The sequence below is a fragment of the Amphiprion ocellaris genome, chromosome 21 (genome assembly GCF_022539595.1).
Source record: "Amphiprion ocellaris isolate individual 3 ecotype Okinawa chromosome 21, ASM2253959v1, whole genome shotgun sequence".
Classification (NCBI taxonomy): domain Eukaryota; kingdom Metazoa; phylum Chordata; class Actinopteri; family Pomacentridae; genus Amphiprion; species Amphiprion ocellaris.
Window position 1 is genome coordinate 19,599,194 of NC_072786.1, and position 26,011 is coordinate 19,625,204.

At 40.9% G+C, this 26,011-nt stretch overlaps 2 protein-coding genes across 2 annotated transcripts in view; both read right to left on the reverse strand.

Annotated features, from left to right (window-relative positions):
• LOC118470816 (uncharacterized) lies at window positions 1-9,325 on the reverse strand. The gene is made up of 5 exons (XM_035951601.2): window positions 4,849-9,325; window positions 2,885-2,977; window positions 999-1,070; window positions 693-872; window positions 1-414 (listed from the first exon to the last, which is right to left on the reverse strand). The coding sequence occupies exons 1-5, from the start codon at window positions 4,915-4,917 to the stop codon at window positions 175-177; spliced, it is 654 nt and encodes a 217-aa protein (XP_035807494.2). The 5' UTR covers window positions 4,918-9,325; the 3' UTR covers window positions 1-174.
• Window positions 1-25,411, reverse strand: part of tmpoa (thymopoietin a) — a 29,418-nt gene extending 4,007 nt beyond the window's left edge. The window contains exons 1-4 of the mRNA XM_023277698.3: window positions 24,865-25,411; window positions 15,750-15,867; window positions 11,797-11,946; window positions 9,332-9,459 (exon numbers count right to left, since the gene is read on the reverse strand). Coding sequence (XP_023133466.2) covers window positions 9,332-9,459; window positions 11,797-11,946; window positions 15,750-15,867; window positions 24,865-25,107 — 639 coding nt within the window. The 5' untranslated portion in view covers window positions 25,108-25,411. The remainder of the gene's footprint in view (window positions 1-9,331; window positions 9,460-11,796; window positions 11,947-15,749; window positions 15,868-24,864) is intronic.
• Window positions 25,412-26,011: the final 600 nt, after the last annotated feature.

Below are 26,011 nucleotides of genomic sequence, written 5' to 3' on the forward strand. Positions count from 1 at the left end.
AGAAAAATCAGCCATAGTGAACATGATTTACATGACAATACATCTCACCAGTGCACTTGAACAAGTTTCTTGTTGCTCAAGACTTTTAGTGGATTCTGATGAAAAACCTGTAGCTGCAGGGTTTGAACCAGTAGAGGGCTCTCTGCCTAACATTAAACACTTGTCACCATGTGACTACTTCATACAAAATGCAGGGCCAGCCACCATGTCTACTCCCAAACCACTTTGTGAGTGTGACACAGATCCCAGTGTCTGCCCTGCAACATTCAGTCTAACCTGTCTGACCAACACATCCTTGGAGAGTGCAGACACACAGTCCATCGTCCTCACAGGGCTGCATGTGGACAGAAAGCTGGTGATTTTCTGCTGCCTGTGTCTGTGTGGCAGCAGGACATCTGGGGGGACACACTCCTCCTGCTCACAAACAGTGTGTGTCATTGTGGGTCAAAGATGTTTAAGCATCCAGCACTTCAGCTGTCACACAGCTGTCCCCACACAAAGCCTAAACAGCTGCACACACAAACACACAACCACTTCATCAGAAACCAGTACACCGAACAGACATGAACAGAAGGTGAGTTTTAACTTTTGAACAAACAAAGCTCCATTCAGACACGAATGTCAGTGAGAAGCTGTGAGGAACAGAAGGGAACCCTGCCACCACCGATGGTTGAGTAGATCTGTAGCCCTACTGTAGATCTGCTGCCCAGCGTAGATCCACACTGGTCTGACTTCTCAGTTTCAGTGGGTGAGATGTCACATATAGGGCTAAAGCTGATCTGGTTGGCTTTGGTGAGGTGGACAAGAAAGGATGAAGGCCTTGATGGCTTTACAGCCTGTCGTGGACTCTGTACTCCAGTCAGACCCTTTGACTTGTACAAAACACAGACTGGATTATTAGAAACATAAGGAAAAAGTAGCCCATGCCATTATGTTCAATAACACTAGATAAAAATGGATGATTACTTCCAGCGGAATTCAAACATATCCTTACGCACCCTATCAGCTGGTCTTACAGTTGTGGCTTTCTGTCTCTGTCCTACTGCTGCTTCTGCACTTGGCTTGGGTTCCTGAGACGCCAACACAGATACACAAGATTACCCACAGATCTACACTAGCCACAATTCATCTCACACAGGGCTACATTTTTGTTCAAAGCTACTACCAAAGTCAGAGAGCAAATGTATAACAAGGAACAAAGGAGTGACTTTAGCTGGTCTGTCCTTTTCACTCTGTAAAGGGATTTGATAGAAATTTTGATTTCTTTATGGAGCTGTGGTCATGATGAGAAGAATCTCAGCAATCCATATATTTAGAATTAATCAAAATAGTTCCAACTAAAGTAGCTGCTGCCATATTTTGTTGAGGCTTTGCTTCATTCATGCTTTTTGTCAGCGGAGGCCAAACACAGTAGGAAGTCCTCATATCTCCAGATGTCTTGTGCTATATTTACTAACTGTGCCCAGCACACCTCATGCATAGTCACTGATCCTACGCTACAGCATCATCTGTGAGCAGCTGCAGTTTACCCAAGTGTGTTTCTATGTTTGATATGAGGGGAAATGTAACAGGCCCTGTAGCAGACCAGCATGGCCATACTGTAGAATGAACAGATTAATTGACAGAAAAATAGTCCATAGTGGCAGCCCTTGTTTACAATATGCAAACAGCCATGAAGCAGTAACTGGGGCACAACATTTGCTATTTCTGGAGATGTTCATACCCTGTTGTCTTTTTGCGAGTAAGGTACACAATGTAGCTCTTGTACCATGTCCTTTAACTTGCTAAAAGGTCCTTAATTATAAGCTGGAATGGCAGCTTGTGTCTCCTGTGCCAGTCTCTACTGAGAGCTTGGTGAGCACATAAAAGACAATATTACTTCATTCACATGTCCAAACAACTTTGTGACAGAAAGTGCAAAAACTTACTTTTATAAAAAAAATAAATAAATAAAATAAAAAATAAAGTTCACCGAGTTAAACTGTGGTAACACTGGTCAAAATCAGATGCTGTCAACCTCTCTGCTTTCACAGTCAGGGAGAACCACTGTCTTCATGCTGAAAGGCATGTGAAGCCCATTCATAAAGTGAGGAGTATCAGTTACTCAACAAGTCAAACTTAGAAGTGAACAGAAACATTTCAAATGGATCATGGTCTGTCTATTGGACTGGAGCTTTGCTCTTTTAACTGACTCAGCTTCATTTACCTCTAATGTAGTTGTGTAACTAATTGTATCGTGCTGTGAGCACTATGGTGACTGAACAACTACATACTGATGGAGGACTGATAGGATGCATGGATTACACATCAGATATAGACACAGTGTACAAAAGCAGAAACAGGTCAAGAATGCAACATTTAACAACCCCAACCCCTGTGATTACAAATGTCAAGTTAAAGACACAAAGAACAGTGTTTGCCTTTCATTACTGCAGTGTTTGTACTTGTACATCTTTGTGAGGGCCAATTTGACTTTTAGACCCTGATCCTTGACAACGTTTTCACCAGTGCTCATTCTCTGACACACTCAAATGGCCGGTTGAAGGCTCTGACTTGTTTTAATGTTCAGGTTAGATTAGGTTTGACTTCGGGTAAAGGAGGGCGTGGAATACACATCGAGGAGCGTCCTCACAAAGATAGAAGTATGTGTGTTCCCGTGTGCAGGCTGATCAGCTGACCATCCTTTTTCAAATACTTGCGTGCCACCCAAAATACCCCATTCCCTGTGCTTCATCACCTCTGTGCTGACTGACTGAGTGTGATGGTGCAGTGAGTATACTGACACCTGGACACACAATCAACAGTTCAAGAGCAAATGTGATTCTATGTGTAAGAGAGATTCTCACTGTGATGGACAAGAAAGACGGTTGACAAAAAGGCTGACCTTTAGCTGAGCAGTGTTGAGCTGAGAGGCTGCCTTGTGAGACGTGTCCTTATCGTGTTTGGGAAGATGTTGTGGCAGTTGCTCCTCTTGGAGCTACAGGTTTTGAAAGTGAGAGGAAAATGTCTTGAAGGATCCTAAGAACTGCCAGGATTTTCCAGCTCAAGTATGTCAGCTACTGGCTGTGCCTACAAGTCCAAGCTGAAATGAAAAGTGTTTGCTGGAACTTCTACCAACAAGCTGCATCTGACAGTGTAAGACTGGTCAGGTGTGTGGAGGTGTGAATTAGGCAGTTTGATCTTCTCTGTCACACACTCTTTTTAGGTCTTCATTATCCATACGATGACCTAAAAAGAGTGTGTGTCTGTGTGCTATATGATGACATAACCAGCACTTACCATGCAGTACCAGTGTGTCTGATATTTTGTTTGTCTGTGTGTCTCTGGGTGAACTCCAAGACAAAAAAAAATCATTCAGTTTCAACTGAAGTAAAACTGACATTTAAAGTAACTATAGGTTTCACTGCAGTAACTGAGTGGAGACTAGAGGCCTCTCACTAGCTCCAGAAAACAACCCCTCTCCCCTCTTAACTGCCTCAGCCTTGCTGTGCTGCCCCTACCACAAGTAAGTTCTCAGCATGTGGGAAACATTGATATAATTAGACAGCAGACATTACACACTTATTGGAAAGACTACAGTCAAGGTAAGACTGAGAACACAAGCAAGCAGAGCATCAACGTTTTTAATTGAAAACTAAAAACTAAAAAACTTCATCCTGCCAAAGCAGCCCCTTTTCTTGCAGCGTTTCAGAACCAGGCAGCAGAAAACTGAAGCATTAAGGAATCAGAGATGATACTAAACTTTTACAGTATGACCAAAGAAGAGCTGCTTTATGCCCACTTTTAGTCCCAGATCATCCTCCTGAAGAAGAACAAAATATTTATCTGCACCTTCATTTCCGTTTACGATCATTTACAGTGTGTCAAGAAATTACCCATGAACGTAAACTGCCAATAAAAGGCAGTAATTGTATTACTGACTGCCAAATGGCACAGTAAAAAACTTTGTGTGCACCTAAATGAAAAAATTAGGCTCACAACTGCAACCAATGTAAACGTTAGTCTGGAGCCGTGCAGTGTCCAAACTGCTCTGGTCTGGTGGCTGATAGTTGGGTTAAAGTAATTTTTAGTGGACTGTATTCAGGGTGAAAGTTTGCAACGCCACCCACAAATGGGAGAGTAGGAGCTCAGCAGACCTCAGTGGTGTTTTGGACAGCCATCTCCACTGCTGGATTAGAGCTTGGTTTGTGTCTTACATTAGTTCCTCCTGTTGGACTTTGTGTTCTGTCTTAAGAGTACTGCTAAAGTACCGGATAGGTGAGTAGGAGTAACATTAAAATCTTGATGGAGAATGAACCACAATTTTATTCCATTATTCCACCTAAAGGAATTGTACACATCATTTCTGAGATCCATTAGCGATACCGTTTCTGTATTAGTTTAAGATGAACCCGGCTGACTCGAAAAACAGGTGCTTAAAATGAAGAGTTAAACTAGATAGTGTTCATCCTTTATGCCCACATGTACTAACGTTGAAACAGATCTATTGGCAAAATAAAAAGCCTATCGGATTGAAAATTCCACCTCTGTTCTTCAGGAATTTTAATAGAAAAACTCTGGCCACTAAATATTTTTTTCTTAAAATTAATTTGATTTAATGAACTGCATCATGCAACATGGATTATTTCAAAGGCGGGGAGCTGCTAATAAACATGATTACAATGACATATTTCAAACAGTTGGAACAGAGAAGTGAGAATATATCACGGTGTTGAAGAGAAGGAGCTGCCTCTGTGCACATACACCTCTGTACAGCCAGGTGTGAAGCAGATTTACAGGTAGAGGAAAGAGTGCACCAGTGGGTTAATCAGTCATACTGTTGGCCCCCAGGAGAAGGACAGCATTTACCGGTTTCTGGGAAAACCGCCTGGATCTGCGCTTTACTCTCCGGACAATCTGTTCATCTCGCTCATCCATCAGCGGGTTGTTCTACACACATGGTACGCACACACACCAGCAGACAATGAGAACACCAGGGTTTGACTAATAACCTATCTATCAACATTTATGTCTGCTTTATCTTTGGTCCAGAGATTTTTCATTGCTTGCCCACATGAACTGCATCACCTTGTTAAAAGTGAAGCTATCAAAGTTATGTTTGTGCTGCAGAATGAACAGTCGCTTCACATACTCAATGTTTTGGTTCATTAGGATTGACTATAACTTTGTCAAGACAAACTCCATATTACAATCACTGTAATTGATGACAAAGCATGGTTAAGAATGACAAAATGAATGTTAAAAAAGTGCATTACAGAAGACTTCATGTGTTAGCAAAAATTTACATATGCTGTTTTGCAAAGCACCAACATCCTTGAATGAATGAGAAATAAATTCTGATAAAGTGTCCAGCTGCCCTGTGCAGGAACCAAGAACTTGTGAAGGAGATCTGTGATTGGTGAAAACTGTACATTAACTGGAGAAAAAGGGAAAAAAAGCAAACACAAATGCAACACTAGTTTCACTATTACAGAAGGAGAGGGACAGTAAAGCGAAAGGCATGCTGAAAGCCACGTTTCATTCTGTTCATTACCTGCCTTTAATCTAATTACATTAATAAGAACATTAGAACATCCCATACACAGCTGTATCACTGTACCTGGAGAATACCAGGTACACTATTTCTACTGGAAAGTTCATAACAAGCCAGAGGGGTAAATCCCACCTGGAAATACACACCCACACACACCTCCAGCTCCTCCTCTAGGGCTCCTATCAGATTATTGGGGCCAACAGTTTCCACATGCCTCTCATTCCTGGAGAATTCGGCTCAACGGGTGTACGTTCACTGTCTGGGCAGCAGGAGGCGCTGTTATTAACCACATTCAGAAAGACCAAAACACACTGCTGGATCACAGCTCTCACATGTGAGACATGACTTCATACTGCTGCTTTTCTCCAAAAGAGGCTTTTACACACCGTTTGAATTAGTACTGTGCTAACCTAAATAGAGTAGTGTAGTAGCATAGGAGGTTAAGGTTCAAATGGGCAACAATAAAATAGTAGGGGCAAATTTCTGATTAGGTTTTCTGATTACAATAACAACTATGAGGAAATGAGGACACAGAAAATCCGAAATGAAACACAAAACACGGATGGAAGTAAAGGAGGAGTAATCAGCAGTGGAACTCTGAAGAGAAAAGTCAGTGTGTGAATATGTCCAAAGTATTCAGCGTGCATGGCAACAGCTAATCCAGATCATGTGCTTGGAGTCTGACATGCAGCATGCAGCACTGATACACTGAACCTTCCAATGAGCTGGGTGTGACTGCACTCCAATAAAATGAAAAACACTTCCTCTGTCAGCGTGAGAGGAAGCTGTGTAATGAAAGCCAGGTGCTGGATGTCCCGTCCTACCAGCTGCACGACACACACCACGTCTACTTCTGTGCTGCAGCCCAGCCTCATTGATGCTCAACTTATTTAGTTTTCTCTCAGTCTGACATTCTTTTCCAAACTTTTTTGGGTCCACAACATGAAAAAAAAAAAACAATCTCAGTCATCACTATGGTCTTATGTGTCACAGAAGCCAGCATTTTCCAAGCATTCAAACATTCCTTCTCACCATCAGGACACAACGATGAGTTTTGACCCAGTAAATCAAAGAATCAAAGTGAACCCATGCTGACTGCAGCTACTCTCACCTGTTCTTTTTTGGTGCTGGAATGTGGTTTCAAGGAGGAAACCAGTGACATGGCTGCAGTAATCAGAAATCAGTACTGCTCTTTTAACTCTTAAAGGATGACTCATTCTTTCATAATGGACATCTACTCTAACAGGGACGAGAAAGAAGTAGGAAGTCTGATTTTTTTTTCATTTATTATTGAGCCCAAAAAAGAAAAGAATTTCTCTTCCTGAGGAGGAACATGGCAACTCTTAGGTCACTTTAGTTCAGGAAAAGCACCTTTTAGTTCTGCTGTGGTTTATGCTCACACTCACTGGTAGAGTTGCCAAATGGGAGCTATTTCAGTTGTAGAATTAAAGCATCATTTAGTTTTTAAATAGACAGTGTTAGATGTCTTACAGTTGGAGCACTGCTATGGATTATACTGGCATGAAACATGACTGTCAGTCCAAAAAAATATCAACTGTGCTAAAAAAAAATGTAAGTTTTGAGAAATCAGACAGATAAGCAAACTCCTCACCCTTTAACGAAAGTTGCTGTTTTGATATCTAGATATGTTACCTTCACAATTCATGCAGATCTGAGGAGAAATAAACTAGAGGGATGAGGAAGACGAGGACTTTGCCAAGTGTCCAATAAGATGAGCTTTTTATATTAACTCTAGCATTCCACAATGACAAATAAGTATGAGAAAAAATGTTGAAAAATGTATGAGTAAGTTAACAAAGTCTGTCTATTCAAGTAGTTTGCAATTTTACTTCACTTTCCATGTTCAGCTACACTGTTCCTTCACTCCACCACATTTCAGAAGGAAATGCTGCACTTTCTACTCCACTACTTTTATCAGACGGCTTTACTTTGGCAATAAAGATATGACACAATGGATCATTTAACAAATTTTAGAAAACAACACATAGACCGTTTCTCAATATGCATGCTTGTGTTCTTGCAAACTTGTGAAACATCATCAGTTGGAGACCAATATTGTTCTAATTCAAAGTACGCATCTGGGGAAGAACGGATGGAATACCCGGATGTGTTCTCACTCAGGCCACATTATGGAGGATGCATCAGGCCCTTGTGTGGACTTGGGGCAGCCAAATATCCCATAATGCATTTCGTGACGACCAGCGGCAAAGGCAGAGGAGAAAACTTTCAGAGGTAACACAGGTTTTTTTTTGGGAATACTACTGTTATTATGATACAAAATGTAGTTTTCGGATGATTCCAGACGAGAAAGTAGTTGTATAAACGTCAAATCTGTGGTCAATTTATCAAGATTAAAAATTTGCTCCAGCGTTTTCAGGAGATGTGAGTGACCAGGTTAGATAGCTATGACTGGATGGTCATAGTAGCCGCCGAGAGCAGCCTTATCTCAGCAAGCCTTTTATAATCTGCTGCTGGCTCTGACGGTTCTATCGCAGCTAAACAGGGATATTAGTAGTTTTATGCTTATCTTACTGTAACACAATGGCCTCACAGTGTAATTTTTTAAGTGTTCAAAGGAAAATCTTTTCAAAAGAAATTAAGGTTAATGTTCATAACTTCATATTGTCATTTAATGTTTTACTCGAATGCTGACTTTGTACTTCTGAATTATTGCCCTGTCTTTATTACCTGTAGTACGACATTGTTCTATTCTTGTTACTGTTATTGTGCATAAAAATAATATTTAAGCAGTAGTTTATTGTTGGGACATCTGAAGAAATCCAGATCCTGACTGTTGGGGATCTGAAGATCCCCAACAGTCAGAACATCAGCTACTCTCCATTCATCATGTTCCAAACCTTCACATTTATCTGCTGGATATAAAGTAAATCAAGCAGCAGCTACAACAATAACATGCTACAGACACACTAATGCTTTACTATTATCAATCTAATGATGGCACATCCAAAAATATTTCACAGAACCCATACCAAGACTTTTACTTTAAGATGTTATCTACATTTTTCTGCTATCACTCATGTACCTTTACTCAAGTAGGATTTCTTAATGGACGACTTTTTTTTTTGAATGGATTATTTTTATCTTTATTGATGATGTGAATACTTCTTCCATTTGAAACCAATGAAACCATTGTGGAATAATTAACTACATAAAGCAAAAGGATCGTTACATCCTCTGAGAACATTCTGTGTTCAGTAACGTTAAGGATATTGTTCGAAGCAAATATGGAAAGTGAAATACAGAAGAATACTTGTGGATTAGGTCAACAGAGAGAACAGAGTTAAAAAAACACACCAAAAAAATTCTCCCTCTGTGCCCCCGGTACTCCTGGTTCACAATTCGCTGGAATCATGAGCACTGTTGATTGTGCTGCAGACATTTAGAAACTACAGTTTCTTTTACACAAGGAAACATATAGCTCCCAGATCATTCAGGTTTATAGGTGGCCCAGCAATGGAATTACACACTGTCAACATCCAAGTCACTCCTATCACAGACATCAGTAAAGACAAGCTGTTGCCAGCTTAACGCCTTTCAGACAGAGGCGTATCAACACAGTTCTTCGGCTCAGCACCTACAGCAGCAGCAAAAAAGTCACATTTGGAATAAACAAACTAATATTAAAATCACTGTGACAACACACAGTGCAGTGAAGAAACCTGGATGATTCCTAGTTCCAGATGGTGACCAGTCTGCAGGTAGTTAGTTGTATGGTGTTTTGTTTTCCACTGAGAGGAAATGAAGCTTCTTTCTTACTGTTTGGTGCTGGCTGCTGTGGGTGCGGGTGGTGACCGGGGTCTTCCCTCTGCTCCTCACTGGTCTCTCCACCACTGGAGCTGGTTGTGGTTCTGCCACAGGCTCTGGTACTGGTGCCTCCATCACTTCTGATGAAACACAGCGCCATCACACATCATACTGCTGGGTTATTACACGTTTGAGTGATGCAGAACAAATTGCTACTTTCCACAAGTGCCAATCATTTTCCAAGGTAGAGCAGTTTGATTTCTATTTCTTAACCTCCAAGAGGTTAATAATTTTCCTTCATTTCACTATAACGGAAATTTACTGGTAGAAAGAAGAAACTACAGTTGTGAAAAAAGTTGACATACACTAAAGACCATGTATATCATGGTAGACTTGAGTTTCCAATGACTCTTACAACTCAAAATTTTCTATAATGGAATATTGAAACACATGCATTTTCACAAAAAAACAATAATGCATTTTAAAATATACCTACAGCAATGCTAATATTCAGTCAAATGTCTCTTGGCCATTTTCACCTTAACTAGGCACTTTTAGAGCCAAAGCTTCTGGCAAGTTTCTAGTTGTATATCTGACCACTCCTCTGGACAGAATTGGTGCAATTCAACTAAATGTGTTGGCTTTCTGGCACAGTGTCTTCATCACAGTCCACAGGTTCTTGATGGGGTGTAAGTCGTGACTTTAGGAAGGCCAGTCTAAAACCTTAAATTCTAGCTTGATTTAGCCATTTCTTTACTACTTGTGATATGTGTTTGGGGTCATTGTCTTGTTAAAACACCTAACTGCCTCCTAGACCCAATGCTTGTTGATGAGGATTTTAGATTTTCCTGAAGAATCCTTCTTCATTGTTCCATTTACTTTGTGTAAAGCACCAGTTCCACTGGCAGCAAAACAGCACCAGAGCATAATACTGCCACCACCATGCCTGACAGTAAGTATGGTGTTCTTGGGGTTAAGGGGCTTTGCATTCTCTCCTCCAAACATATTTCTGGTCAATGTAGCAAAATAGCTCATTTTTTGTCTCATCTGACCAGAGAATTTTCCCCAGAAGGCCTTTTCTTTGTCCATGTGATCAGCAGCAAACCTCAGTTCAGCCTTAAAAGAACTCTTCCCAGAGGAAGGGCTTCCTTCTTGCATGGTAGCCTCTCAGCTCACGTCGATGCAAAACATACTGGACTGTGTACACTGGTCACCAGCAGCATCTCATTCATTGCAGACCTGTTTTTTAGCGATTCTCGGTCGACTCTTAAACAACCTGACCAACGTCTCTCAGCAGCAGGTGATGGCTTGCGTTTTCTTCCTGATCGTGGCAGTGACACAAATGTAGCATGTACTTTATACTCACAACAGATGATTTGGGGATATGTAGCTGCTTACAAATGGCTCCCTGTTCAAGTCAACAATTTGCTTTTTCAGATGTTTCTGAGCTCCTCAGACTTTCCCACTGTAGTGTTTGTGGCTTAGTGAAATTAGTATTTCCTTATTTCAATTGGCTCAGACAAATCAGCTGCTATAGTCAATTGTATTCACTCTCCAGAAGTTAAGAGGCCATGTCAGGAAGAAAATGTGATCAACACACCATTCTACATCACCAAAACTGAAAATTCAAGTTGCTGTATGTCTATTTTTCACCCAGCAGATTTGGTCATATTTCCAGGAGACCTCAAATAAATCTTTGACAAAATTAAAATGCATGACCGACTTTTGTGACAAAGACTCGTGTGTTTCAACAAGTCCATTATAGAAAGTTAAGAGGTATAGGAGTCATTGGAAAATTAAGGCTGCCATGATATACATGGTCTTTACGAGTGTGTGTAAACTTTCCACGACTGTATGCTTTATATGTTAGCCTGCTGTAATCCTGGCAGGGACTCTTCACTCCTGCATGTCTCTGTAGTACAAACAACACCATCACTAAGACGTTCATGTTCGCTCAGTGCTACTCCTCTAGGTTTGGTTTTTGACAGCACAGTGCATGATGTAATGATTCTAAATGACTCTTGTTCCATGTGGATTATTCTTTGACATCAGAAATAAAGCCTAACAGTGGTTACAATGTCTAGCCACATCACAGTTATGTCAAATAAAGAAAGGCAATCAAATTGCTCACTCACAAGCTCTAGGTGTGTAGCCTAAGTTAAGACTCTGGACGCTGATTTTCTAGTGGACTGAGACTCAAACAGTGGCTGCCTCAAAGTTAGGACATGACTCTTCTAGTGTATGCTATTCTTTGGAAGGTGGTTGTTGATAAAAACTGCAACGTTTATGTGCAGGTGACAGCAATCAACCCCACTGGTAAGCCACCTAAATAATATACCACATGTCATATACCACTGTGGCAATATATTACATCGCATTTCTCAGTGGCAGAACTGAGTCACAGGACACTAAACATCACATTTCATAATAAACCTATAAATATAATCTGTCTGAATGTTCTGTTGGATTGTCCTTACCATCCTCCTTGTCACTGTAGAGGTCAGATTCAGAGTTGCCGTTGTGGTTGACCTGTATGTCTGTGAGAACCAGCTGAGGCAGCGGCAGTGGCGCAGGACCATCATCCAGCAACTTCTGCAGTTTCTTCTCATACAGCTTGCGGGTGGATGCTGGGGGGAGTAGCAGCAGGGTGACATTTAATTTAGTACAAGATGACTTTTCATGTAAATGGCAGTAAAATGATTACATGGATGTCAATAAATTGCACAGAGCATCCTTGTGTTTACCAGCATGACAGACTGCATTTATACAAACACTGAGGACCAGAGAGAGGCTGGTAGTGGACTGTTGGAGAGTCCAGCCTCCTCTGACTGGAGAACCAGTTTATTGTTGGTGTTACTGACTAAACTTAATTTGGGACTGGTGGTGTTTCAGATTAATTCATTAACATTTCTCCAAAATTCTACATACACACAGTAAAAATCTGTCTATTACGATCAAGAAGTTTCACCCAGACTGGAATAACACAACTGATTGAGTGATTTACTTTGTTATTAATTACTTCACCACGGAAGCGGAGCCTTGGTAGAGTTATTTGATGATCGTTTGGTTTATCTGTCTGTCTGACTGTTCACAACATTACTCAAAAACAAACTAACAGATATAGATGAAATTTTCAGGGAAGGTCAAAAATGACACAAGGACCAAATGATTAGATTTGGCAGTGATGCAGCTTATAGTGTGGATCCATGGATTTGTTAAAGATTTCTGTATCATTGCGAGCTAGCAGTATGGCATCACTGTAACCATGACAACAAGTAAACACTACGTCAGCTGCCTGCTGACGATCACATGATTGTGATCCTACTACAAATCCACCACTGCAGACTTATCAGGACTTATCTGTCAGAATGATACAAGGAACAACTGATTAAATTGTGGGGGTGTTTCTGAGTCCCATCAATTCCTGCCGCCCACTACATATTTAGGTCACGCAATTTGGTATCCGTACATAACATACACATGCATAACACACGCTTGTGTTCAGTGCAAAGTCATTTTGTGGGTACATCTATATTAAATGGCCACATTCTATGTTGCCATGATTTCTGATCATCAATAACTAATAAACAAATGCTGCATTTATTTTTTAAAAAAGGCTAAATATCTGACAATGCCATATGGGGGAATGAACAGCCTTGGCTGAGTACTGCGCTCTCTGAGTGCTTTTCTTGTCACTTTTGTTGCCATCTATATTGGAGCCTGTATTTTCAGTGTAGTCTTTCTAAAGTATTTGTTTCTGACTGGTTACAAAGGAAATACTCTACTAATAAATAATGCAACATATTGAGAGGTGATTCAACTTTGAATCATTTCAAAAATCATTTGAAGAAAGTTTGCACCAGGGTGTTCTCACTTTTGTTGTATACTGTAATCGATGAACTGCATGGTGTTTTAATGTCGTATTTTAGAGAAGACTCCCACTATATGTGAGGTCGTTGCTTTCAATGGAGCTCACAGTTCTACTTTCCCAGTTCCATCCTTGTGTCCTGCCTACTAAAGGTCACTGAACACGCAAGCCAGTGTCCAGTGAAATTACACTTCAGTTACATGTGATGGCGACCAAGCCTTTTCAGAAGAAGAACGGAACGGTAAAACCTTTCTTTTTCCTCTAATAGATCATCTCACTATTCATGTTGTGTTTGTACGTGTTACAGTTCATGCAGATCGCCGTCATTGTTAACACGGCATCTGTTCAGTCACATTTCTGCCCTGCACTCACAGCCTGAACCATGTCATGTACAGTACACACTTCAGGGAACAAAAGCTAGTAAAAGCTGTTCTCTTAGACAGGTGCACAGAAACACAGCTAAAACTCATGACATGAAAGCTGAAGCTCTACTGTAGAGGCCTTCATTATTTTCAAATTTAAGTCAAATGTAGAAAATCAGCTAATGAATAAATGGAGAATAATAGAACAATAGACTAAAGAAACTAAATTCACTAAAAAGCAGTGAGAGCAATTAGTAGTTCAATGACTGAGCGTCTCTTTAACTTAGTGTTGATATCAGCTGAACAGAGCTGCAAAGAGTTGATCAAAGTCAACTAATCCAAGCTATAATGGTAACCAAGCAGCCCAGGAGACATCATTGTTGTGTTTTTGTACACGGTTTCTATGAGGAAGTATGAGTGTTCATGACAAATCCTGAAGAGCAGCGGTGGTGAGTGATCTCTGGAGGCTGACTGCTCACAGACTTCTATGGGAGCTTACATGCCACAAACTGACAGCACTGCCAAGGAGGAAATACTTTTTAACAACACTGAAATATCTTCAGTAACCACAACTGCAGAGAGACAAACCTTTATTTGATTTGATACTGGCCTTCACCACTTTCTTCCTTGGCTACATGCATCTTAAACATCAAACAAACTATATTTGATCACATCCAGAAAGAATCTTTCTTGTTTTGCTCAGTCATGGCACTGCCTGCTTCTTTTGCTCATGGTGCTTTTCCAGTAAATATAAATACAAGTTAACAGAGCAAATAACTGGAGTGCATCTTTAAGCAAGTGTTAGACTGTGGGACCTCCTCCTTATAATACCTCTGTTTTGAGCTGTAATTAAGCTGAGCTGCTGTTGTGTTGCAAGTAAATGATTCTGAAATGCCAAAAGCTTTGACCATATGGTTGGATTCCATGTGTTTACAGAGCACGGTAGAGCGTAAGTAAAGACCCCACACTAGTAATTTACTAAATCAGGACATAATACAAAACTGTCAAGTAGATGCTGCCTCTTCCTGGCAGGAAATGGTCCTTGTAATTTAGATTTTTAAAAGCACCGTCTCTAGATCACTTCGCATTGCATTAAGCAGCTCACGCTCCCTGAACAATAATCAGGTACACTACTGTCAACGAAGCCGAGCACTTTTGACATTTCTCACATCTCCCTCTCTTCAGGTAGATACATTATTTCACTATGACTTTGAAAGCAGAGAGTGAATGTGAGAGTGAATAGCTACGCTTCTGATCTGCTACTAGTCGGTCGCTTTGCCCCTCAGATCAAACACAGAGTGTTTTGGAGAGACTGTGACTTAGAACTTACCACAGGATGCAGCAGCAGGCCTGTGGCACCATGTCAATGTCATTATTCCTGAGGTGTATCCAGCACAGAGGGGGTCATCAACAGAATTTCAGGAAAATTAGAACTAATCAATGTATTTGGGCTCCATTGATGGAAAGCATGTACAAATAAAAGCATCAAAGTTCAGCACCAGCTTCAGTTACAACTCATAAAGATGAATTACGAATTTGTGGACGATGGAGAATATCCTCCTACAGTCTCTCATATTTGTGTTAAGCACAGATTGTTGTCTTGGAACTCCATGGAACGCTGACAGTGAGGACAGTCAGCATAGTCAAACTCTAGGCTGCACGCAGACGCCTACAAATGCATCCTTGTGGACCCATGTGTACTACGGATGACACAATTTACATCTTGGATACTCTTGCAAATCCTTGTCGACATGCTGAAAGCATGAATTTGACCTTACGTGGGGAAGCTTTCAATGCAAAACGTGTGGACAATGCTTCGTAGCTGAACAATGATTAAAGTGTTTGGAAAGAATGAGTTCATGTGAACGGTCAGTATGGCATGTTGGTTCCCTGAACTGTGACAAACTGATGTAAAAAAATTGCAACCTTGTATTTATTTGTGGCTGTTGTTAAATTCTGTGTTTTTTTTAATTAGCTCCTTTCACTTAAATTCATTGGCCACCACACTTGATGGATCAGATGGACATTCCACAGCTGAACGTGTCAAAGCCACTTAGAATTCCATCACCTGTGTGGACTGTGTAGCACCAACACAAGACATTCCTACATGTGTGTGAAGTGCAGTCATGTATCTGTGTGCTCAGGGCACATAGTACGTCACTCTTTAAGCCCATCTGACCTTACTGCTGTGAACACTCACCCACAACCGGCCCCACATCCATGCCATGCTTGATCAGCTCGTCCCTCAGGCTCTCATCAGTCAGCACCGTCACATCGAGCTCATCCAGCTGAACTTTGTCTGTCTTTCTGGTGGCTTTCTGTGTAAAACAACAGGGCAGCCCAGTCAGTAAAAAAAATATCACAAGGGTCAGATCAGGGACAGTCATAGATCTGTTTTAGCCCTGAGGCAATTTAATCAGCAAGTAATGACATGACAAGAGTCGGACAGCAGACAGCTTTATTTCAGGGGCCGGGTTTGCTGTGCACTGCTACTGTAATATTATTCTTTGTTCACAAGTAAGAAAAAATAACATTTTTCCTTCCAAAGAGATTAAAGAATGACATGATCTCAGGAACTATTAAATACAAAGCCTGAAATTTCCACTGGCATTTGTCATCATGCATAGACTCAGAATCTGCAACACAGGAGAAGAAGATGAAATAGTTTCTGACTATGGGGGAGTTGCAATGTGAAGCCATCATGAAAAGTCCCATCTTTGAACACACATTAAGGAAAAATAAATGTATGATGCAGAAGTCAACTAAGTCCCTTTCACACATGCATCCCATTTAGTTCATCTGACTGCAATTCAATGTGCCAGCTTCCTGTCTGAACCTCAGAGGGACCTCACCTGTAGTGTCACCTGGCTCTCAGACATCTTAGCTCCTCCTTCTCTAGTTGTACATATTCAGTTAGTCATCCTTAAATATCCTTTATCAGCCTTCCTCAAATCACTAATCACTGATACTGACATCAGCCCTAAATAAAACACTAGGTCAGCAGTGTTACCATGCTTTCTCTGAAGAACCAAGTAGATTTAACACTTCCATTATGCAAAGATATCTGGAGGCATGTATGAAATGTGTGCTCTTGCACACAAACACTTTTCCTTTAACGTTCTAAAATGAAGAAAATTCTATAAAGAACCAATCAGTTCAGGGTGTTTTGTCATCTGTAATTCACATGGCTGCTGCTTTCTGTTTATGTTGGGATTAAGTTAATGATAGGGGAAAGTAGCTGGTAACAGGAGTGAAACATTTTGGCGGTGAAAGTTCTAGTAGGACTCAACAATTACTAATTGTTAAATCAAACAAAGCAATTAAGACATAAGAAAGGCTACATTGTAGGATACATGTAATGCTTCACGTGTCACCCAGGGTTCCAACTGGTTTCTCAATAGTTTCAGAAATTTCAAAAGTTTGTTAGTCACACTTTGATCATCTTGTGTGGTAATACTCTATCACAGATTCAACGTAAACACAATAAATATTGAACTGAAGCTTGTACTTTAACTGTCTAGTGCATTTTATCCCACGCAGTCTGTAAACTGCTGTTACCATTAAAAATCACATCTTTCCCTAACTGAATTTTTTGACGCCCTCAATCTTGACTCTTCACTTTGTTTTCCAAAACTACTGTTATTTAGATATTTAAAAATTACACAGAAACTCAGTGCAGAAATAAACAATTTTGCTGTGAGTATAGTGTCGACTTCAGGAAATCTTTGTTTATTCACAGCAGAGGGTGCTCTATTTTCAACACGTCACACTGCTCTGTCCACCTGCAGCTGCCAACAGTAAATCTGGCAATTTAGTGTGTCGGCTTTGTGTCTGAATGTGTACCTTTGTTTATTTATTTGATAGAGACAGTACTCATTAATGAATGTCTATTTAGACAACAATAGACATAAAAATGCCGGATTATAGCAATAAGCTAATTTACATCCGCAGTCCCAAGGCAGGTTAAAAAAACAAAAAAAACTGTGAAACATAGGACAATAGGTCACAATGAAAGCATTTCACAAAAAGTACACAAAGAAGTTAAAGGTCAGTGGTAACCACACTGGTTGACTTTCAGCCACTGTTTAAGGTGAGTTTTGAAGCTGGCAAACGTGGGACACTCCCTTATGGAGAGTGGAAAACTGTTCCAGATCTTACTGGTCTTCACAAAAAGAGCATTTGTCCGAAGGCCATCACTTGGCGGGGAAAAAACAAGGAAAGAGGCGGCACTCAAAGCAGATGCTGCAGGCGTTTTATGATAGTAAACATTATGTGCAACTGAAGCTGCTCCTCTCCAGCTAGCCTACAGGAAATTACACTGTATTTGAAGCCAGCAGACTCTGAAATGAAGCCTTGTGTTGTCCTCGGCTCACAGCCAAAGAAGGCTTCCCTTAAACTTAATAAAACAAGCATGCAGAAAATGTTTTGCTAGAGTACTCCATATTAGTTCCACAGTTTGAACTGTGCTGCAGAAAATTCTATAAAGAACCAATCAGTTCAGGGTGTTTTGTCATCTGTAATTCACATGGCTGCTGCTTTCTGTTTATGTTGGGATTAAGTTAATGATAGGGGAAAGTAGCTGGTAACAGGAGTGAAACATTTTGGCGGTGAAAGTTCTAGTAGGACTCAACAATTACTAATTGTTAAATCAAACAAAGCAATTAAGACATAAGAAAGGCTACATTGTAGGATACATGTAATGCTTCACGTGTCACCCAGGGTTCCAACTGGTTTCTCAATAGTTTCAGAAATTTCAAAAGTTTGTTAGTCACACTTTGATCATCTTGTGTGGTAATACTCTATCACAGATTCAACGTAAACACAATAAATATTGAACTGAAGCTTGTACTTTAACTGTCTAGTGCATTTTATCCCACGCAGTCTGTAAACTGCTGTTACCATTAAAAATCACATCTTTCCCTAACTGAATTTTTTGACGCCCTCAATCTTGACTCTTCACTTTGTTTTCCAAAACTACTGTTATTTAGATATTTAAAAATTACACAGAAACTCAGTGCAGAAATAAACAATTTTGCTGTGAGTATAGTGTCGACTTCAGGAAATCTTTGTTTATTCACAGCAGAGGGTGCTCTATTTTCAACACGTCACACTGCTCTGTCCACCTGCAGCTGCCAACAGTAAATCTGGCAATTTAGTGTGTCGGCTTTGTGTCTGAATGTGTACCTTTGTTTATTTATTTGATAGAGACAGTACTCATTAATGAATGTCTATTTAGACAACAATAGACATAAAAATGCCGGATTATAGCAATAAGCTAATTTACATCCGCAGTCCCAAGGCAGTTTAAAAAAACAAAAAAAACTGTGAAACATAGGACAATAGGTCACAATGAAAGCATTTCACAAAAAGTACACAAAGAAGTTAAAGGTCAGTGGTAACCACACTGGTTGACTTTCAGCCACTGTTTAAGGTGAGTTTTGAAGCTGGCAAACGTGGGACACTCCCTTATGGAGAGTGGAAAACTGTTCCAGATCTTACTGGTCTTCACAAAAAGAGCATTTGTCCGAAGGCCATTTTTCTGTGTGAGACCTCGCAGTCCTCTCTAAAGAAGGGGAGAATTTTGTTCTTGTCCACACAACTGAGTTGTTGTGTTTCCGTAGAGCAGAGATGAGATGAGTATAGAAACAAATTTTAAAAAATTTAAACTGTAAAATATGTCTATAATATATGGAGCTGTCATTTTTGTCCCTACTTTATTGGTAACACCTGTGGGATTTTTAGGATTTTTCAATTTTTTTAAATAATCAAATAAATCGTACTTTTACTCTTCTGTTCTGTTTTTATAATTTGCAGCAATATAAATTTGTAATGCTGCACAAAAGACATTTTGGGTTCTGTCTTCTTCTGGCTATGTTTGTGGTGTATATGTAGAGGTGCAGGGCTTTACACTGCAGTGAAAGATGAGGCCACAGTGAGTAAAAATGTGACATGAGCAAAAAACTACCCTAGACTGCTTGAGGTTTGGAGTTTTCAATATTAAAAAAAAAATAAAAATTCTATATTTGTTAAAAAACTGTTATAAACTAGTGGTTTTCCTAACACAGTTGAGCTGTTTCCTAAAGATAGTTTGCAGCACTTGTCCAGGCTGTGTGTGTGTGTGTGTTGTGGAAATCTTTGACCACAAAAGTTGCACTCTCAAAGTGACTGTGGTTTTTAAATTAACATGTGTGTCTAAAAAAACACTGCAGCAGACCAGCGGAAAATGTGAGGTATGCAAAAATGACATGCTCAGCATAAAGGGTGAGGTGCTGCCAGGGTTCAGTGTGTGGTAAATGGAAGGCACACGGAGAGCCAGGCTTCCTCCACGTCTGGCTCCCTGTGGGCCGTCATAGGGTTTGGTCTGGACGTGAGCCAGGCTGTTTCATAATCACAGCAGCCTGGGCCAGAGAGCGGGAGAAGAGGAGGGGGGAGAAAGCGTCTGTTCCCTCCTCTGCAGACCACACCCTGGCCTTTAAAGGCATAACTGAACTCTGAGCTCACAGCTCTGTGGAGTAAACCCACTAGAAACAGCGTCAAATTTTCCTTTACTACTATTGACTAAACCTAGACGGAGCAGTAGAAGGCGGGTCATGCCAAGACCTGTGGCCACATGCAGCAACTCACTGTTTGGCTGAGTAACAGTGAAGTATGTGTGGTTAGCCAGAGTTGACTCTGCTAAGATTAACCACAACTGTTTGCATTGCACGCTTCACACTTAACAACTAATTCTCCTGAGTATCAACAACACAAATTTCATTAAAAAGAGGAGAAATTTGAGCTTTTAAGATTTACCTTAAGACACCACGCCACCTTCAGCTAACCATCTCAAAAATGTCAGAAATGAATATCTGAGCTGCTTGCCCACCTGCACCTCTCACCTGCAGGCTATAATCACTCAGGCATGCAAGGAGCACATTTCACAATCTATACAACATGAAATTAAAACAAGAATAGAAATGTGGAGGGAGGAAAAATAGAAAAACTGAAATTTGTGGAATAGTACTGATGTGACCTGAGGGCAAACAACAAAAAGCTAGCTTTCTTTTATCTCTGAAACCTGCCTTGCAAGGACAACCACCTGTTCCTGTCAAATGCTGCCTCCAGGAGGGTGCAATACCTTATACATGCAATACCTTCTGACTTACACGGACGGAAATAACAATATACAGTCAATGCTAACAATGGCACTGAAATCCTACATTTTTCCTAAACTGTACTCTGAGTGTGGAATTTTCCAGTTGTTTTTTAGAATTCCAGATCAATTTGACTTTATTCAGCGTGCCAGAGACTAGAATGTGCTCCATCTCTGGAAGTCCTTGCTCACTGATGCTAGAAGGATAGGAACATTCAGGTCAAAGAGTTTGTTATGGAATTATGGAAGGTTGATCCCTTAGTAAGAGATACGCTCTGGTGTCAGTTTCTCTCTCTCTCTCACACACACACACACACACACACACACACACACACACACACACACACACACACACACACACACACACACACACACACACACACACACACACACACACACACACACACACACACACACACACACACACACACACACACACACACACACACACACACACACACAGAGAGAGAGAGAGAGAGAGAGCATGAATTCCTCTTCCTAACAAAAGCATTTCCTAAATGAAGAGGCCAAACCCACTAAGATAACAGAACCACATGCTAAAACCTCTGCTGGCAATGCCATTCAAAATTTTAAAGTGCACTGGGAAAGTTTTAAGTTTTAGACAAAAACATGCTCCTTTATAAAACCTGAGCTGGAACTTCCTTTAAAACTGGATCACTGCTGAAACACACTGTCATTGTTGTGAACATGATGAGCAGTCACAAACACAAGGAGGCACCTCTCAAGTTCACAGGGTTCTTCATATGCTCACAACCTAGGTTTACAGTGGAGTAGGCCTTTAAAGGGCATATGCTTCAGCAAACGAGCTGAGTTTATGATGAATAAGCTGCTTTGAAGGTGGTGTCAACAATACCTGTAAAGGCATTACAGAACTTTTGGTTTTTAGCAACCAAGACCTGACTGGTTCTATTCATGGAACCCAGGACAGGTTCCATGGTAGTCATGGCTCTCAGGTTTAAATATGAGACACAGAAAGTAAAAATTCAACCCTCTCGCTACAACAGCAACAATTCCAGCCATTACATGTGATCGAAACTTCATCCACAGCCATAAGAAAATTGTTTGATAGAACGTCTAGGGTCACTTTCTCCGAAATGCATCAGGTGCAAATCGCCATGTAAGCACAAAACGAAGACACAAAGCATATCGAGGTGCGTGGTCCAAACTAAAACAGAGTCTGTGTCCAGCAATACCTCGTCCTGGCCAGATGCTTGGAACCTCAGTCTGAGCACGGTGCACCTCCAGGTATTTGCTAGCTTTTTAAATTTAATGCTCATCACTCTAAGATAATTCCTTCATCCTTGTTTATTTTATTTATATATGTGAATCTATCATTAAAGAATAATACTGTGTACCTTGACAAGTCAGCTAAGTGGATAAATTTAAGTGAAACCCTTTTCCTCTCAAACAGGTGATAAAAATGACCAATAATTATCTATACTGACTTAAGTGAAACACTTATTCATGATAAATCCTTCAGCTATGGCGCCTAGCCTTAGTTAGACATCTCCATGTTCCCTGAGAGAATTTCACTTGTATTTTTTGGACTACAGACATAAGACATTATCAGCTGATAATTAACACAACCATTAACTGAAGTGTCCAAACTGAAATAACCTCCGTGACATCAGTGGAGTGTCCTTTCATTCAGTTAACTACAAACCTGTTTCTCATCACATTACATCAGAACTTCTTACTGTCACCCTGAATTAAACCAGCAGTGATGTGGTTCATTTTTTCACAGTGGAGCAAATGCCCAGAACACACTACGTCACAAAGATCCAAACCAACAGTAGAACATGGGTGGAGTCTCTGTTTATACATAACAGGATCAGAGCACCACCACTCAGCATTAGTTTTATTACACCTGTACATTACCTCTGTCATGTCACACACTTTCCAGCTGAGAGATTCAAAGTTCCCTTTATGAACTCACACACCCGTTTGGCCTGTACTGCAAACAAACACTCCTCCCCCTCTCACTGCCAACATTTAGTCATCACCTAAAAACTCATGAAAGATTGATCACCTGTACTGTGTCCACATATCACAGCACACAAAGAGCTGCAGCTCGCTGCACAACGGCTGCTCTGACAGTCAGGTGACTCTTACCTGACCCTCAACTTCCAAATAAGGTGAGAACAGGAATGAAACATGAATGTAAATCTCCTCACAAACAGGAAACATGCAGCAGAACACCTGTACACACTGTTGTTGTTGTTGTTGTTGTTCCAAACTACCAGCAGCAGCTGTCACCTCCCACATGTTTGGCATGTCGTTTATCAGTCGCCACCTTTGCTGTGCTCCCACCCATCATTTAATCATCATGCACAAACTGTCCTCCCTCCAAAACAAGCCCAGGCCAGATGTGTCCTGCTGCACACCTGTCTGAGTTCAAATCAAGATCCAAACTGAATCAAATTTCAGAGAACTAGTACTACTGCAAAACATTACCTTCCGTATTGATTAAATGCAAATAGTTTATTTCCTTTGATTGAAAGATTGGTTACTAGGGGTTACTATGATTGTGGACGAGCACACTGTGGCTTCCAAGTGTATGATGGAGTCGGAGCCGCTCTGCTGGACAAACTATGTGATGAAACCATTTCTACTACCTACCCCAAGCATCTCTCTTACTCATGTCCAATAAATAAAGCTGTTAGAATGTATCTAGACACTAATATCCCCGTGATAAGTCAGTACTGGCAGATAAAATCAGCTGATCGGTATATAGGCATAATATAAAACTAAGACAAGCAACAAATCCTTCCATTCAAGATGACACCAAAGGATGCATCATACTCATGATAATCAAATGGCTTTTCTGTCAGCTGGAGAGTCAGTCTATTGACAGCTCCTGGTACCTGATGGCTGACGAGTTGGAACTGACACAGGACTGCTTGGCTTGTAGGCACTACATGCTAACAGCTGTAGATATGCTTTCAGAAGTCAGCATGCTCCAGAAATCCTGCTTCAGAGGAAAGTTACTGACCTGCTCCGGCAGTATTCGAGGAATGCAGTCAGTCTGTGGCTGCAGGGGATTAGTATTAAAAAATAAATAAAAAAGAGGAATGCTGCGTCCCTGCTGCCAACTCAAAAAACTCAAAGCAAGGAGTAAACATTTGTAACACTTCCCCTCAAGAGAAATTTCAGTTATTCTTTTACTTACAGCAAAGTATTGATCAGCATCTTTATCTGTGCTGTGCTTTAACAGTGCTGTGGTACATTTCAGGTATAATCAGCTAAAGCACTGGCTCTATCTGTACCCTCAATACCCAAACTGGTTCAATTATCATTTGAAATGATGTCAAGGCAGAGGTAGAGAACCCCCACTGGGTCTGCACTAAGGTACAACAACAGGTCACAGGCTGGATCAGCAGAGATCCAGGGCTGCTGTGGTTGTGTTGAAACAGTGAAGACACTCCAACACACAGCTGAAGTAAAGCGGGAAATTCTTTGGGAGGGAAGTGAAAGCTGAATGTGTGATTCTGGTATGTGGCCAGGGTTCGACCACATGTTTATTCATGTGCCATTGGTGCAAATTTTTAAAATATCCAGACAGGGGTTTTCTGAATCTCAGGGCAGCCAAAGGAAAACAGAAAGTGTCCCATCGAAAAATGTCTGACAGGCCACTTTCAAAATAAAGTACTTCAGCATTGGACGAAAGGTAACAACTGAACGTATTTTTCTATCGAGCTGATGTGCAGAGAGCAACCAGAGGACTAGCAGAGGTAGATAGACAGCCCTGGTTTAAAAAAAAAAAAAAAAAAAAAAAAGGAAAAGAAAATAAGAAAAACCCCACTCCAGTAGAAGGTAGAATCTGTTGTAAAGCAGATCAAAGGTTTGTTGCAACGTGGGCAAAGATTTGAAAGCCTGAAACATCTGCTGACTTCTGAGGGACGTCTCTGATTATTTTCTACATTGTAGAGTACTTTACACACGAGTCATCGATTAGTCAGAAAGTATTTCTTGGATGTGGTTAGTTGCAGCAGCGGCAATGGTGTGTGTTTATATATTTCAGTAGCTGAACAAAGTAAAGCTTAAAACTACGGTATTCTCGTTAAGTTGTGGAAACTTGAACCACCCTACTCTGCAGGGATTTGGAAGCTCCTGCAAATCAAACACCACCACCGTTCATTCTGAAGCGGATAAATGAACTCACCCTGCCGGAGGAGCGACTTCTGCTGGAGACCACGGGCGGCGGCAGCTCCTCGTCGCTGGAGAAGGCGTCCAGAGTTGTGGCCGTGACATGCTTCTGGTTCTGAGCGGTCAGGTTCTTCAGATAAAGCTGCACATACACGTCCTTGTTATGGTTGCCGCTCGGTAACTCCACGTTGTGGGCCAGCAGCTCACTCTTCAGCTTGTCCTTGGTGAGCACAGACGGGTCGTCCAGGTACTCTGGCATGTCGGCGGGCAGATGGAGGGACAGAAGCACCGTGGTAAGTTAGCTAGCTAACACCGAGGAGGAATCTGGAATAAACCGAGGGAAGGTTCAGTCTGAGCAGAGCGGCTAACCAGCGCCTCTTACTGGATTTAAATAGCAAAAACAACTGGTAGCTTAGGAGCTACAAAGTGGGGGAGAAGCAAGAAGCGAAAAAGAAAAATGAGAGAACTTGCTACCGTTGGTCTTATTTCCACCTCCGCTCAGAAAAACAGAGAAATGAAAGCGGCGCACGGTGCGGCTGCTTGGTCAGAAACCGCTCCAGGCTGACGGGGATCACGGAGATGACCCGGGCTGGAAGTGGCACCCTGGAAAGACTAGCTCCGATTGGTCAAACGCTGTTACAAAGCGCTTTCTCATTGGTGGAAAACATGTAACTGTTGAAATCAAACCGCAGCTCGCTAGTTGGTTTTCCAAGTTATATCGACACAGGGAATCTTTGAAACACAGTAGATCCTGATATTCTTGTTGGAACAGGGGCCTACAGACTTGTTCTCCCAGAAATCCCATAACCGTCGCATCAGACCTTAACCTCTATTGCAATGTACTACTTCACTGAACAATCTAATATGTATGTTTAGTTGGAAATTATGGAAGCATTGCTCAGGTTTTCCACGGAAATCTGAAGGACATTATTGTTGCTCGTTTTGTGAAGTCTGACCTACAGATCTGTCATTGTTTGGTCCTGTCACCATTGTCACAATTTTTTTTTCTTTTTTGCAGCAACACTGTATCAGCCATTAACTTTAGTGTTATCAAGTATCGCTCCATTAAAGGCAAAGAGTACTAGACTATTTTTTGTCCAAAACATATCTTTATAGGTTAAAATTATCCAGTACTTTAACCTTTAGTCATTTAATTCGTTAAA

What these genes read in the sequence shown, in the direction of transcription:
- LOC118470816 (XM_035951601.2), bottom strand. Translation starts at nt 4,917, where the DNA reads ATGGATGAGCGAGATGAACAGATTGTCCGGAGAGTAAAGCGCAGATCC. An exon ending in TCAACACTGCTCAGCTAAAG is followed by an intron (nt 1,071 to 2,884) that starts GTCAGCCTTTTT and finishes TTGGCGTCTCAG; the next exon opens with GAACCCAAGCCAAGTGCAGA. An exon ending in CTGTAAGACCAGCTGATAGG is followed by an intron (nt 873 to 998) that starts GTGCGTAAGGAT and finishes GTTTTGTACAAG; the next exon opens with TCAAAGGGTCTGACTGGAGT.